This window comes from Agelaius tricolor, unplaced genomic scaffold (genome assembly GCF_023055355.1).
Source record: "Agelaius tricolor isolate 1412-34295 unplaced genomic scaffold, bAgeTri1.0.p SCAF_8, whole genome shotgun sequence".
NCBI lineage: Eukaryota > Metazoa > Chordata > Aves > Passeriformes > Icteridae > Agelaius > Agelaius tricolor.
Genome location: NW_027269268.1, coordinates 3,394,551 through 3,410,500, shown reverse-complemented (window position 1 = coordinate 3,410,500; position 15,950 = coordinate 3,394,551). Strand labels below are relative to the sequence as shown.

The window sequence follows — 15,950 nt, the reverse complement described above, 5'->3', positions numbered from 1 at the left end:
GTAGCTGTTCTGCAGGTTCTTTAGACCTAACCAGAGTGGGCTTTTGAGAGTCTCTGGCACCCTAGATCTCCTTGGCATGCTGAGCCCTGCAGCCCACATGCTTTACTTTGTGCTTTCCTCATCAGAGAGCAGTGTACAGTTCTCTTGTGCAGCCAGTAGGGTCATCCATCTCTTGTCCCAAAATCTGTCTTTTCATCCTGAAAACTGCCCTTTCTTAACTCCTTCCTGGAGTCTGTCCCACTAAGGCCTGGTCCTTGGCTGACTGTGCTCTTAGCCAACAAGCCTGTCTCCAGAGATTGTCAGCAACCTTCCCAGAGGCAGCCCAAAAAGAGTCAGAGCTGGATACTAAACTTTTGTTTAGCTAGCACCAACTTCCTCCCTTGCATTGTGTTTCTGGGCCCCATAGTGTGAAGAGAAACTTGGGGGTAACTTTTTCTCTCTGGAAGGATGGCTAAGATGCCCTTTTCTCAGCCATTAGAAGTTCATTCTGAAACAAGACATGCTTTCCCCACCTCTGTAGCTTTTCTGAGGAAGTGCAGTAAGCCCATGTGTCATTTTTTCAAGCAGACCTGAATTGTCACTTGTTCTCCCTAGGTCTCATGCTAAGCTGGGCGTCTGGTTACTCTGTCAGGTTTGAGACACTGTTCTCAAATGAATTGTTTGATCTGAGTGTCAGTGATAGCATCATGCCTTTTGGGTGTCCAAACCACATCATTCACAGCTCAAGCTGAGAGCTGCTCTAGCAAGGACAGCTGTTTGCCATTGCTTGTTGCCTCTGATAAAGCTGCAGAGAGGAGGAAGGAAAAAACCTCCAAAACTACTTAGAAGAGCACACAAAGGAGGTTCCTGCAGTTAGATGGTTCAGACTGGAATTTGATTGGGAATTTAGCGGGTTGGTGCTGTTAATCCTGAAAAGTGTGTGGTGGGCTCACAAGTTGCCCTCAAGGAGGCTTGAGGCTTGTGTGCGTGGCAATGGTTCCATGATTGTACCATCTCCAGACCTAGATTCAGCACTTAGTCAGAAAGGAAGGGTTCTGCTTGCTGTACCTTTGAGTCACCTTTGTTGGGTAGACCTTGTCACCTTGCTGCAAGATGTTATTTTTGTTGTGGTCATAACTGAAAGCTGCTGTTGACATGCCCTCTGTTAGGAAATCACCTTCAGCTGTCACTGAGGCAGTCCCCTGAAATAGCAAGTCATTGCTTGGACACCCCACCCCACCAGTGATTCCTGGAACTGGGTAGAGAGACCAGTTGGAACAGATGCCTGCAGTGATGGCAAAGCTTTGGAGCTTTCTCCTCACCTGCTGCACCCCTGTTCCTGTGACTTCTTTATTCCCATTTGAACCACTGTGAAAAAGGGAATAAGGTAGTGTTTTCTGTGTGAGAAATGTGCTTGCTGACCCAGTTGTGTAGAATTCAGCACAAGTTCACAACCTTGCTGACCATGGACTGTGCTTTTGCACAGCAAAACCAACCAGGCATTCTTGTCAGCTTAAAACTGTCCTGGGACACTCAGCTAACATTGAACCATGGAGAAGGGAGGGGAGGGAGGAGTCCCACCATTCATCCTCACCCAGAGCTTATAGGCAGGAGCACCAGAAGTGCAATAGTTTGTCTTGGGACAAGGAAAAATTAACTATTAATTGAATCCAGACTGGGAAGGTTATTGAGAGTAATGCAGTGCTCTCCTTGTGTCCTAAACCCCTGCTATTACTGGGGAAGTTTTTCTGATTGCATTGCAGATTGGATAGTGCTGATGTTACCCTGTGTGAATCTCCCATAGTAATTTCTGTACATGTTGCTCAAGAGCAGATGATTTAGTTACAGTTAGTGCTTTCTCAAAGCTGTGCTGGACTGTCTGGGAAGCTTGCTCTGTTCGGTGCTTGACTGAACCAGCTCACGAGACACCACACAGTAAATTGACATATGGAGTGTTTGCTGCACAATGTCTGTTCTGTTCCAGGTGTGAAAATATGTTCAAACAATGTTCTGTCCTAAAAGTAACATGACTTTGTTCTTTTTCACAGTAGATTATTCAGAGCAGCCAAAGCTCTTGAAGCTGATGCAGACCTGCCTTGAGGAGCACCACAGCTATTGTATCAATGGGCTCTGCGCCTTCCACAGTGAGCTGAGGAAGCCCATATGCAAGTAAGGAATGATGCCTGTTATACCCTTCTTCAAAAATGGCACTGGCATTGATTCTTCATGTGCTGCATGTGCAGCTTCACAGTGTCAGTCAGATATTTGCAGGATTAAACTTTGTCACAGACCTGAGTGCTGTGGTGTTTCAGGACTGCAAACAAGGCTGCAGCACTGTGCTAGTGGAAACTGGAAGGGAGAAGGGCAATTCACAGCTTTGTAGGTCACTGCCATGGTGCCATCTCAAATCACAGCTGGTACTGGAGTTAGTAGTAGAGGAATCAATACATGTTCACAGTGAGTATTAAGAAGGGAACAGCACCTTCCAACATACCAGCTCCAACTGCCTTATTCCACAACTCCATAGCAACCAGAACCATGATGTCCTTACAGTTCTCTAGGATGCTTAGTGGGCAGCCTTGGCCTCTGGAGACATAACAGCAGCTGAGGATCTGCAGAGCACAGTGCTCTTGGTCCACACCCTGCGCAACCAGGGGATGTTTAGACTGTGTTGCTTGCTGTGACTGCAGTACTCAAGCGAGCTTTAACCTGGATAAACTGGGACAACTGGTAGTCTTGGTAGAGGGAAGAGGTTCTGAGTGAGCACCAGGTTCAGCCCCTCCTTGTTTAGACTTCCTGTGATCTGTTCAAAACTGATGGAAACTAATGTGTGTTTGAAATAGAAAATGAAACATGCTCTGAATGATTTTTGTGTGATGTGTATTTATTTTGTAGGTGCCTTGCAGGTTATAATGGAGAGAGGTGTGAACATTTAACACTAAATTCATATGCACATAATTCTTATGAGCGCTACATTGCTGTGGGGATTGGGATTGGAATACTGACCAGTGGAATACTTGCCATCATCTACTGCTATGTTAGAAAGAGGTATGGGAAATCTGGAGCCTTCTGATTACATTGATCTGAATTTCAATGGGCAGAGTTTTAGGGGCACTGGGATTGTGTCTTTGCCTGCTACTAATCTGTGGTGTGATTTTCAAGGAACTAACTCTCTATACTTCTGATTTCTGATCTACCAGTGGTGCAGTTGTCTGAACCATGGGGCTCCTCTGGGCTGCCCAAGCGAATTAGGGGGCTAGAATTTGGTTCTGTGCAGGCTGCTGCAGTTTCAGGTTTGACTGATGCAAATCACATGCTGGTGTCTGCTTTAGATGCAGGAAACTGCAATCCCCCTACAAGGTGTGTGTGGGTGAGACGACGCTGTGAAGCCCTGTGCTGGAACTCTCACTGGTTTGCCTGCTGAGGAGGAAGGCCCCTGTGCCATGGACAGGTGCCCCGGCCTTGCAGAGGAGATGAGCCCGAGGGAACGGCGGAGGAGTGTGCCAAGGGAGCTCCTGCAGCACTGACAGGCTCTGGGTGTGGTTGAAGAAAGATTTCCTCTCTTGGGTGAGGGTGGATGGTCCCCAGGCCCAAGCAGCTGAGGACACTGGCAGGCATCTCAGCACTGTCCCGTGCCTAGTGTTTGCTCTGGGGGGAGGACTGGTTGGTTTTAGCCGTTTTCAGTCATTTCAAGTGCTCATACAGTGTTCTGCTTTGGTCTTTTGTGTGTTCTGTTTGGTTTTGTTTTCTTTTTTTTTCTCCTCTGGAGGATAAGCACCACCTCCCTCATAGTGGAGCTGTGTTCTGGACATCATGCACTGACCACTAACCATTTGGGTTCTGATTTTGTTGTCTGCTGGCTGTGTGTGTGGATAAACAGTCCTCTCCCAACCCAATGGTTACCCTTGGTGTGCTGGGCCATGTATGGGCTTCTGGTGCCATAAAGGACAACAAATGTTTTGGACTGAGGAAAGTGTCTGGTTCTCAAAACCATCCTTAAATTAAAATATAGAGACTAGGCAATTCTCCTGGAAAATCAGACCATGACACCTCTGGGCATGGCATGTTCTTATTGTTTTCGTAAGCAAAGCAACAGGACGCCTTTCTCAAAATGGATTATGGAGTGTGCTTGTGACAAAGAACAGTCCACTTCCCAAACATCCTACAGCAGGTCTTCAGTTCCGTGGAATTTCAGGCAGAACATTGCCTTGCTGCACCCTGATTCCTGCACAAGACTTGAATTGCTAGAGAAGCTGGAATTTTGGTATGAAACTTCACTACAGTTTTTCCCAGGAAACAGACTTTCTCTATTCCATTTGCACATTATGGGAACAATGTGACCACTAAAATAAGAAGTTATTTTAGGGATTCAGTTCCACCCTGGACTAACAGATTGCATATTGGATGCTTGGTTCCAGTCATCTTATCTACAAAAAATTGGTAAGGTACAAAGATTTGGTTCAAGGAAAAGGGAAGAAAATTAGTTCTGAAGATGATGGCACTAACTGGGATGTCTCACAGACAGCTGGAGTGTTTGCCATGCTGATGTGACTAGAGATGGCGCTCAGAGATTTTCATTTCAGCTGTTGCACGTTGTAGACTCATCTGCTGTGCTCAGCCATCTACCAGAGAAAGGCAATCGGTACTTTGAAGTCTTGTGGAGTCATATTGGCTCCTAAATTCAGGTGCCCTGCTGAAAGCTCAGTTTTTTGGTTATGTGAGTTAATTTTGACAAGAGGGATGCATGTTTTTTGGTTGAAAAAACTGTGTATTTGTGAGACTACAGTGACAATGCTGAAATGTGTATGAAAGGTGGGGTTTGAAAGGGTAAAGGTGTGTGTGGCATGTCAATGGTCTGAAGTTCAGGGGCTTCTCATGTGGGCATGCTCAAGAGTAGCTGAGCCATCTTGGCTCTGTGATACCAGTAAATAAAACAGCACATCATACACTGTTTGGAATCCTGTGTAACAGAGGGAGCAAGGAGCATATGCACACACAAAAAGGATTGCTGGTGAGGAGTGGATGGACACCACTCCTCTGCACATTGACACCGTTGTATTCATCCCTCAGCCTTTTTGTCTTCATCTCCAGTCAAATCTTCAAATCTTTGCACTGCTTGTTTTTTTCCATTCTTCTGACCTTTTCTTAAGTTCCACTGCTGGGTAACTTGTGTTTGTGACTATCTTCAAGTCAGCTTTTGGTAGTGGCCCTATCATTTTGTGTCACAACATGTGGTGAGAGGGCAATTAGGCACAAATTACGACTGCATAGCCTCACAAATGCAAAACGCCCTTCACCCATCTCACATGGAAATGGAAGATGTGCATGTCATTAGGAAAGCACAGGTGAGAGATCCTGCTTGTTGGTCTCAGGAGAAAATGGTGGAGCTGAATATCCAAAGGATGAAAAGCCTCAGGGTTTTTGTCACATGAGTGAATCTGCCTCTCCCCAGTGAGTTGTCTCTTGTGCTCACACTGCTGGTGTTGGATTCACTTCCCAAGGACCAGCCCTTCTCCATTGCAGAGGCTCTCTTGGAGCAGACACACACCCTACACAACTGCCTCAGGGGGTCTGTGCACTTGGCACACCAGTTCTAAGGGCACGAGTTGGAACATCTGGACTTCACCTTGCCCAAAGAGAACTGTTGGAGAGATGCATTTTGTTTGCATGTCCTCTTACTGATGTTTGTTACATCCCTTGTGTACCAGAGGCCAAGCAGGTGCCCTGCAGGATGTGCAAGTGCCTTTTCACTGGTATTTACTCATTGCAGTGAGCCATTTTGTACCTACAGCAACGTACTCTGACTTGATTTTTTCAAGTTTGGTTACTCGTAAGTGAAAAGGAAGGTCTACTTAAGGGCCACAATTCAGCAGGAGACTACATAGTGAAATGTTTTTCTAGTTGGCTTTCAGGCCCAAGGAGTCTTTGGAAGTGAGAGTTTGCTGGTATTTTTTTGCCAGTGGAAGAAGTGGAGGGTGAAGCACCAGGTAAGCCTATGCTATGCAAAATGAGACTTGGTATCAGGACAGCATGAGAATAAAATAGAAACATGATGATGGGAAGAAGGCAAGGCAGGAAGGAAAATAAGGTGCTTGCTTTATTTTAGTTCTCTTTTTCCAAGTGGAGTCACGGCTTCCAGCACAGTGTTCCTCACCCTCTGGGTGCTGTGTGCCCACCCTGCAGAAGCACAGCCTCAGAGCAGGCCCCAGCTGTGTGTGAGGCATGGCTGCCTGACTGACTCACGGTGCACTTGGGCTGAGGGAATCTGCATGGCCTCACATTGCTGCAGGGAGTCAGCCCTGCTGAGCCCTTCCTTGATAAGTGACAGATGCTGCCAGTCTGGAATGGTGTGCTGCTGCTTACGGTGCTGAATTTCCTGCAGAACTGGCCTGTCAGAGGATCAGGATCATCTTTCCTAGCTCATTTATCAGGCTCAGACTCTTTGTGTAGTGGCATAATTAAGAGAGTCGTAAGCTTCTCCTTCCCTTTCCAGCTGCACGTGCCAAGAACTGTCATTTCAAGAGGAGCCTCTGCTTTATGTGACTTTTAGGCAGGGCTGCTTCAGCTATGGGAGGCAGCAGCTTAGCAGGGGTAAGCCAGAGACATCAAAGACCAGGATATTCCTTTCTCAAGGACAGAGCGCTTGCCCTGTGAATGATCCAGGCTGGTGGAACCACACTGGCTTTTCCTGCAGCACATCTCTCATGCTGGGTTGCCCTTAAGCCACCCAGCCCTGAACCTGCTCCACTGGCATCTGCAGCCACTGTGCAGGTGTGCTGGGCTGCCACTGGAACATCTTCCCTGAATTCAGGTCCCATTTTCTGCTCAGCTGTGTGGGTGGCCTGCAAGTTTCCCTGATCCCAGCAAGGTCTGCTGCAAACACTGAGATGTAAGCCTGGGACAAGATGGCTTTAAAGACACTTGATTTGGTTTTGGAGGGAAGTGTAAGGAGCTGAATTGATGCTCTGAGTGCACAGTGTCCCTGTCCCTCCAGCTGGTTGGGGCACACTGGTGGCTGGCACAAAGGTAAGAGACAGTTTTTCCTTGGAGGTTTTCTGTTATTCTTAGTAACCCATAGTATACTTGGAAAATGACACACCAGGGTTTGTTCTCCATCCCACTTACAGTAAAAGTACAAATCTCATTGGTGCTGCTGCAGCAGTGCAGCCCTGCCTTGTGTTTGTGTACTAAGAACGAGCTGCGAAACGGATCACTTCTAAGTGACTCTCAATTTCATGGAAAAAAAACCACCAAAACAAGACCCCCCCCAAAAAAAACCCAACTGACTCTCCCCTCCACCTCCAACAAAACCCCAAAACCAAAATCAAACCCAAAAAATCATATTCCTCTTGGCAAAAGAGCTTTGTAATTCTGTATACCTGTTATATGTTTTGTTTCATTTCTGGTCCATGAAATACACTGTAGCATCCCACAAGGAGAAGGCTAATTTGGTAATGCAGTTGATTTCATAATTAAGTTCAGAATAACTCCTGTCACCCCTGAAGGTTGCAGTTCTTAATGGATTGCCTTTAGACCATCCCTAAGAAGCAAGGCTTTGAGAATGATGTTCATTATTCTTCTGTGAGTTCTTTTAAGAAATGCTGCTTGGGTAGATCAGTAACACAGTAAGTGTTAAGAGAGGGGAAAGATGGGTCAGATTTGGTAACATGCAAGTTTGATGGCAAACAGCTAGAATGTCTTTCTGAATATTCATTTCATTTCTCTCTTGTGTGATATGAGTGCAGATTTACTATTTGTGTTTTAACTTTTAGAGCTGTCCTGAAAAGTCTCATGGCAAAATCTAAGTGTTTGAAAGCAGACAATGTGCAGGATTGATGTGCAGATAAATAATCTGAAGGATTCAGATTCAGTCAGCTCCAGCCTTGTCAGAGGCAGGGTCTTCATAGCCCTGCTGATTTCAGTGAATGCTGGCACGGAACCCAGTGCTGGCTGCTCCGTGGTCTGTGTGTCACAGAGCTCTGGTGTGGCTGCTCTTACCTTCCTGAGCCTAGCTCGGAGCAGGGAAACGCCTGTAGATGTCCCTATTGTACTGCAAATCCAGGAAACCGCTTGGGACTCCTCCTTTATGACCCGGTTGAGGAACAATGGCAAAAAAGTGCAGGTACTCATTAAAATCTCAGTGTAAGTAGTCATTAATTATCATGACAGCAATAAAATCTTGTACTATGATTAGACTTGGGGCTGCTCCTACTCTTGCTGAACTGAGTGGAAGGGAGAGCAGGTTCTGTGAGCAGCAGACCTGGTGAGCTGGAGGAGGTATGCATGAGAGGGAACTGTTCACTGGGCTGCTCTGGGAGCTCTGCTACTCCGGGCCCTTTGGCTCTTGGCTGTGCAGGTGGGAAGAGCTCCCTCCCTCTCTGTGGCTGCCAGGGTTGGGAGCTGGGCACAGGCTGGGTTTGGTTCAGAGCAAGGTTTGACTTGGTATGAAGCCCATGGCCTGTGGGCAAGCAAACCTCTAAATGAGAGGTTGCTTGAGTCAAATTAAAATTCTAATTCCGTTTTTCATAAGTATAAACATAAAAATAGCCCATGAGACACAGTTTCAACAGACAAATTAGGGTTAAAACTGCTCTAAATGCTTATTCTCTGGAGCAGTTTGGGATGAGCTGAGCTTGGTAGTTGAGGTATGTCTTGCATAGCCATTCTGGAGGAATTTTCCATTTGATGGTTTGGGGGTTTTGCCCCATTGTAGAATTAGGGCCATCTGTGAATGGTCACCTGCCTTAGCTCTGGGCTCAGTTTTTTAGTTCATAAAAAGGTTAAAGGTATCCAAAAGTGAGGTTTTGATTCCATGTCTAAGGCCAAGTCAATTAAATGCTAATTTTTAATCAGAACTTTGTGTTGAATTTATCTGGTTGGTATTGGCAAGGAAGTTTCCTTGTATAGATTCCCTAGTGCCATTTCTTTTATGAAGGTGTTTTGTCCTTTAATAAGCAGAAACACAGTTTACTGCATTTTCAATACCTGATATTCAAATGCCAGCTGTGTTTCCTGGCTAGGACTGAGCAAAATGTGGCATGGCAGCATTGCCCGTTATGTTCTTTGCATAAATCTGTTATGCTCTTTGCCCTTTTTTTAATTATTGTTCAGGTTTTTTGTTTGGGGGGCACAGGGAATGCAAGAACCTTCCTTTTTCCTCCTTCTCCAAGGCTGTTGTGCAGAGAGGCCTCTCCACAGCTCCCGCTGGCAAACAGCACAGCCGGGCTCGAGACACCAGAGGACAGGGCTGAGCTTTGCAGGAATGTCTGAGTAACTTGGGCAAAGCTAATTTGTTTGACATCATTTCAGTACGTAAGGCTGTCTGTGTCCCATTGTTATGGCAAATCCCGCGATGGATGGAATTTTATTGACTCGTGCTGGCTGCTCGGCAGAGCCCGGCAGCGGGTTTGGCCAGAAGCACTGTTCCAGGAGCTGCCTTAATAGGTGCCAACACCGAATTCAGAGGCTGTGTGGCAATGTAGGGGGATAGAATATAAGAAAATAAAGATAGGGTAGAAAGTAATTTTACCCCTAAGGAGTTGCAGCTGGGCCAGTTATCAAAGACTACAAGCAGGCCTAACTTTAACAGGCCACAGCTGTAACCAATGAGAAGAAGAGTCTTTTAGAGTGGGGTGGCTGGTTGAGAAGGGAATTGGAGTTAGGTGGCCACTTTGTGAAGAAGAAAGAGTCAGTGCTCTGAGGAGAAGCCCACGAGAAACACCAAGAAGGTCTGAAACTTTTGCGATAAGGAGACAACAGTATGGAACACCTGCAGTAAGATGACCACAGAGCCACAGCGGGGCCTCACAGAGAGCTGTGGCAGCCTTGCCACAGGGAGGACCCGAGTGCTTCCCCTGAGCGCATCCCTGGTCTGCCACCTCTGGGCAGGATGAGTCAGGGACACGGGCTGGGAGGGGGACCTTTGGTTACAGGTCATGCCAGAACATGCAAGATGGGGCTGAGAATTTTCTGCTTTTCCTCATCTTTTTTAGTGGCTAGGGCATTGCATGTTCATGGGTGTTTCTTGGAGGGATGCTCTTCAGGCAGGCAAACTCAAGGAGGGCCTCCAAGTGGCCTTGTCTGTGTGATTCTTGGAAACTCAGCATCTCAGGTGCCAAGTTTTTGGGTGTAAGTCTTTGTAGTTCTGACACAGTACTTCAGGAGCTTAATCTGCCTTGTGTCTCAGGATGGATGACTGCTGCACTGCCCTTTCAGGCTGTCCGGGTTTGCCAAAGCAAACCAATGCCCTGAAACAGGCAGGACTCCCAAGAAGCTGAAAGAGGAAATTCTCCTGCCCTTTCCCCTTGCTTTGTTAATGCTTCTCTTGACTTTGGTGGCATGTTCACGACGTGTCTTGTGCAAATAGATATGAAAGTTCTCCCTCAGGCACTTCTCAGCCGTCTCCTGAATTCCTTTCTCCATCACTAACAACGTTTTCCATCAAGATTACAGCAGGAAAAAAATGTTCTCTATGGGCTAGGTGCTCCCCTGTGCGTGAAAAGTGTGTGCAGGAGCCAAGAAACACCCAGAGTTTCTTCCTGATTGTTCCCAGGAAGAATGGAGAGTGACGCAGGGGAAGGGCACGACCTTACACCAACACACACACACTCCAAGACCGGCACAGAAGTGTCCATGACCACAGCACGACAGCGAGGAATTTGGGGTGCTCTGACCCAGTTGGGTCTCCCCTTGCATTCCTCCCTGACCTTTTCCTTCTGGCCCAGCAGAGTTTCTTTCAGGGTCATCCTTTCTGGTCTACCCAAAAGAGGTGCCTCCCAGCCAGGAGCAGGTGCCCTTGTGTAATTCAGATGCCACATCCAAACTGCAGCCTGAAAGGACTTCAAAAGGGTTGTAAAGTTGATTCTAGTAAGGGTTGGTTTGATTCCTTTTTAAACCATGAAGCATTTGTGAAATGTACTGGTGGAATGGCTCCACTGAAGGCTTTTCAAGACAATCATAAAGTAGGGCTCTGTGATTTTCCCAGTCAGCTCTGGCCTAAGTCCAAGCCCTGCTGCAGGCTGTAATAAAGTATTTGTTGCCTTCAGAGGGTGCAGACTCAGGCTACTTGCACTGCCTTCAGTCCACAGGTATTAAGGTGTTTATGGCTTTTGAGTGCTGTGGGATTCTTAAAAATGCCTATTTGTTTGTGGTGGTTTCTTGATTGAGAAGCACCATGATAATCAAGAACAAGGTGAGAGATACAAGCCAAGGTCACAACAGTAAGACAACAGTAACAGCATGTACTCTGAATGCTACTTGAAAGTTAGAAACCCTGGGTGGAGGAGGAAACTCAGGGGCACTTGGCCCCAGTGTGTGTGTGTGTACACAGGCACATTTTGGGTAAAGCCTCTTCAAGTCCTGGGCTGCCACGGGGTTTCTGGGGACAGTGCATTGTCCATAATTTCAGTGAATTGAAGTGAGACTGCTTCTGTCAATACAAGTAGTCTTGTGTATGTACCTTGAAAGAAAACATGACACAGATGGGAGACGAGTTCTCTTTGTCTTCCAAACATTGGAGTATGTTTGTTTAGGGCTGTGCATTGCTTCATTTGCACATCCTTCCTTCAGCACTTAAGCTGTGTGCTGAATTCCTATTATGCCAAAGGATATTTTCTGTGATCAGGGTCCAGGTGACATGGAAAAGCATGGTCAAATATTGACAGGAAGTGCCCTCTATGTGTCTGATAAAAAAATCTCAGACTTTAATGTGCATACCATACCTTGTGCTGATGAGGAGCTGAGGCTCTGCCCTAGTAGATATCAGGTGGTTCTGTAATGTTGAACAACAAGTTTGTCTTTATTTCTCATAAAAATAATCTTTGTTGACCCAGAGCTTGGGTTCATGCAGATCAGTACATGTGCAGAAAGCCCTGCAGAAAACATTCCATTATCCTTCAAAGAACTCAGGGAAACCCAAATCCCACCACTGTGGCGTAGAGTTGGAGCCCCTGTGCCCCCTTGCCCTGTCCCTCCTGTGGCCCATGGAAGGTTTGGAGTGGGGGGCTCTGCCCTGGCACAGGGGCAGGTCTGTATGCAAATCGTGCAGATGAGGACCTGCTCAATCTTCTTATTCTGCACCAGAGCTTTTGTCCAGTCCTTTCCGCACAAAAATTCCCCTAGGGTCTATGGTCCTGTGCAGAATGCAAAAATGATAATTGGTAGAAATTACGATTAATATAAATAAGACAAAATTGCACGTCCATATGATTTAATGCAAGCCATTGCCAGAGAAGTCTAAACAGAGCTTTCCACATATCACCAAGAGTGAGATGGTGCAAAAACAGCTTGATCTGCTTCAGGTGGCCTGTTAGTTCAGAGGCTGGACTGAATGTGGCTACTGCCTCTTGTAAAGCAAGAAGCTAGCTGGGTGCCTGGCAGGAGCAAACATGGATTTAGCCTGTGTTAAGGGTGAGCAAAGGGAATAGCATGGATTGCTGGGCTGAGCCTGCTGTGCACAGGGTCTGACCTGTCCTAGAGGAAGGAGGCCCAGGGGACAGCAGTCATGGCATGGGAATATAATGACCTGATGGTTTTCCACACTTAGATCTCTCTCTGTGGTCACATTTAACTTTCCCTTCTCCTGCAGTATGGATCAGGACTGCAGCATCAGCAACAGGAGCCTGGGGAGGCAGCAGTGCTGCTCTGGCTCAGCATCCACAGAAGAAGTGATCCATGAGAAGGGCAGGAGTGGAGCACAGGGACAGAGGTAGGAGTCCCTACCTCTGCACATGTTTGATAAGTTGCAGACCCTCCTGCTGCCATCACACAAATATTCAGATAGCTACAAGGATGCCACGGGGATGAAAGTGTTACAGCCTTTGGAGGCGGTTCAGAGATGCTGGGGCATAGTAAACCAGCACTTAGTCCATACCTAACACTTTGCATCTGTAGATGAAAATCCAGCCTTGCTCCTAGTGTGACCTCTGGGGGAAGCAGACAACGTTGCAGTAGCCAGCTGAAATGATCCAAAGCCTCCCTCGGCCTGTCACGCTGCAGAGAAAGCAGAGCCTTCTCTGTCTCTGCTTTTGCTTTTGCTCCTTGCCTCCTTCAGCCCTGCCATCCATAAACTGGGGGGAGTTTCGGGTGTTACTAATTTTAATAAAGTGGTTTTAGGAATGTTTTGCCTCTCCAGAGCTTTCATAACATACTGTAATAGAGGCTTTTGGCAGGAGCAGTAAAGCCAATTGCTCCCACCCTCCCTTAGCATGCGGTAAGCTGTGTGTGTCCTGGCAGCCACGTGACTGAAAGTCGGAGCACGGCGCAGCACCTGGGAAGCTGGGAATGCCCTTGTGGAACACGCAGGCTCCCTGTCCTGCACACAAGCACCAGCCTGTGCTCTCCCAGGCTTGCTGGGCCCATGACCTCTGCCAACTTGCACACTTCTCTGGAACTGCTTATTTTGGAGATGATGGGGAGTGTTCTGTCACTGGGGATGCACATCCTTGCACCATGTTTTACTCTAAGCCTTAATTTTCTTTGTTTTTTTCAGGGTTTGCATCAGACTGTCAGGCACTATTGAACAGAAGCATTTGTATTTATCTGCCTACCTGGTGAGGGAAAGGTAAGCAATCTTTATGCTTCAAATGCCTCTCATATCTCCCCAAGGGCATTTAGTTATCTGGCTCCTTGGCTGTAGGTACACTTGTAGTGGGTGTAAGTTACAGCTTCCTCCTGCTTTATCTGCAAAGCAATCTGGATCCTAGCTGAGTTCATAGTGCAGTGTGCAGTGCTATACCTTCGAACAAGTGGGGTCAGGACTTGACATTGCTTCCTTTGCCCCTTGTTTTAAATAAAACCAGTTCCTGATGATTTCCTTTCTAGTGAACGTTTATTGCAGGTGCGGCTGTCGCTGTTCCAGTGGTGCTAATGATGGGTTAGAGGGGTGTAACACAGGCCTGACATTTGCAGGTGACAGTAGGGATGTCACCAGAGCAGTCTGTGCCACTCACAGGAGCAGAGGAGAAGAAAATGGTGTCTTGTCTGGGAAGGTTTTGGGAATGCCACTGAGGTTATGCTGGGCATCAGACTGAAATGAGACTGGTTCTAGTTTTTTCTTGCTTGTGATATAGCATTAAAAGTCTTGTCCTTTTAGCCAAAGTTAGGGGGAAGTAGCTGAATGCTTTGCTGACATCTGACCTGATGCTACCATGATTGTAGCCTGGAGTTACAGTTCTTCAAGGCACTTGTTTTTGGAGCTAGGGATGTCCTGTCAGACTACTTGGCATCAGCATACTCCCAGTAGTGGGTTGTTCCCATGTGAATGAGTGGTGACTCAACTCGGTCCTTCTATTTCTACACCAAGAGTTCTTCTGTATTGCTCTTCTGTTTTCTTCCAAGCTGGAGCTTCCCTCTGCATGAAAGCAATTCCTCCATCCCTCAGAGCTGGCTACCCAGTTTGTCAAATATGAGCCAACCAGGAGAGGCGTGCCTTGCTTTTAATAAAGTATTTAACTGACCGGGAACTTTGAGCTTCTCTCTAGGTCTGCTAGGAGGTTCTGTCCTGAGATGCACTGCCAAAACAAAAGAGTTAGGTGTTATGACTTCTTTTTGAAAGCTATCTTTGAATTTACTGCAGAAAATTTGCAGATTACAGACAGGTATCTAATTATTGACCATCAAAAAAACCCATTTTGCAACACTGAAGAAACTCACAAGAAAATTTAGGTTTTTCTCTGTGTGTCATTTTCTTTATTTAGCTGGAATGGATTGTTTATATGAAAGAGAAAAAACCCCTACCTTGAGGTAAAATGTAGCAACAAGCATTCCACCAGTGTAACTCCCTGGCCTTCTCTACCTGAGTGAGAGCTACACAGCATAAGCCTGTGGGAAATAATGCCAACAGTAACGTATCATTCCTTTGACTTAAAATTCCCCAGAAAACACTCTCCAAGTGCACCAGCTCTACAAACAACTTGTAGAAGCCACGAGGTAGAAGTCCTGGTATGTACCATGAGAGGCAATGCGTGGTCAGTAGGGGTTGTGCAATGTTACCAGTGAAGCCACAGGAGAGAGAGGCAGACTTGCTGCAGACAGGCATGCATCAGACCGGTCAAGTGCAGCTGAGGGGCTTCTGACAGGATATTTACAAATGGGTGATATCCTGTTTATGGGAGCCATGTAAACAATCGAAGGCCGTTGCCCAGAGGCTCCACTGTTACTCAGACGTGCGTAAAAGGTGGTTCTGACACGAGCAGTGCAGCGGGCGCTGTGATGGTGTGGCACGGCAATCAAAACTGCTGCGCTGTAATTAAACACGCACAGCGATGCACAGCGCATTGCATAAGGTGCAGTGTGAGATGCTGGGAAAGGGCTTGCAGAGAGACTCTGGTTTAGTTTAGTTAACCTGTGCGCCCTTTAAAGTGGCTGCTTTGGAAAGATGGGTAATGAGCTTTGTGTACTGTAGCTCTTCCTGGAAATCTCTCTCCTGGTTCACAAAGGGGACTGTTACAGGAACAAAATGGGGGGGAAGGGTTGAGGAGGCAGGGTGGAGACAGAAGAGCAGAGCTGTGTTCTGGACAGGCTCTCAGGTCTGGCATGTTTCACCTGAGACAGATCTTCTCCTGTGCTGGCTTAATGGGCTTCAGGCTGATGTCAGGCTGCTTGTGTGATGGGTTTGGAGGTTTGGACAGGGAAGCCTAATCTGGGTGTGGAGCTGGAAAGGGAGTGTGTGATGCTTGAGGGGGTGACCTCGGCTATAGGCACGCTGCAACTCAGAGGCCAAAAGTGTCTCATCCTGAGCATCTGATGTGCAGCCTCATGAAAAAGGGGTTCTCAGGGATGTCTCTTGAAAATCCTCTAGAGGAACTATTGTTGTTTGGAAGTTTAATGAGGTTCAGACCAAATTTGTGGTTGGCAGCCTTGGCCAATTAATCCTTCTTCCCTAGCCCTTAATTTCCTCTCTGAAGGACACGGACCCTGCCTGCAGGAGAATCAATCAAGAACTGCCAGCCATAGCTCAGTGCTGGTGCTAA

The 15,950-nt window shown here is 46.9% G+C and overlaps 1 protein-coding gene across 2 annotated transcripts in view; it reads left to right on the top strand.

The window, feature by feature from the left end:
* LOC139592038 (bifunctional methylenetetrahydrofolate dehydrogenase/cyclohydrolase 2, mitochondrial-like) overlaps positions 1 to 15,950 on the top strand; it is a 58,554-nt gene that overhangs the window by 30,456 nt on the left and 12,148 nt on the right. Inside the window, exons 8-10 of one of the 2 annotated variants that reach the window (XR_011679858.1) lie at positions 2,028 to 2,148; positions 2,875 to 3,027; positions 3,312 to 4,419. Coding sequence is in view for 1 of the 2 variants with exons in the window: in XM_071431389.1 (XP_071287490.1) it covers positions 2,028 to 2,148; positions 2,875 to 3,027; positions 3,312 to 3,366 (329 nt within the window). In the remaining variant the exon portion in view is untranslated. Of the gene's footprint in view, positions 1 to 2,027; positions 2,149 to 2,874; positions 3,028 to 3,311; positions 4,938 to 15,950 lie in introns of those variants that run through there. The other variant, XM_071431389.1, reaches the window with a different exon arrangement.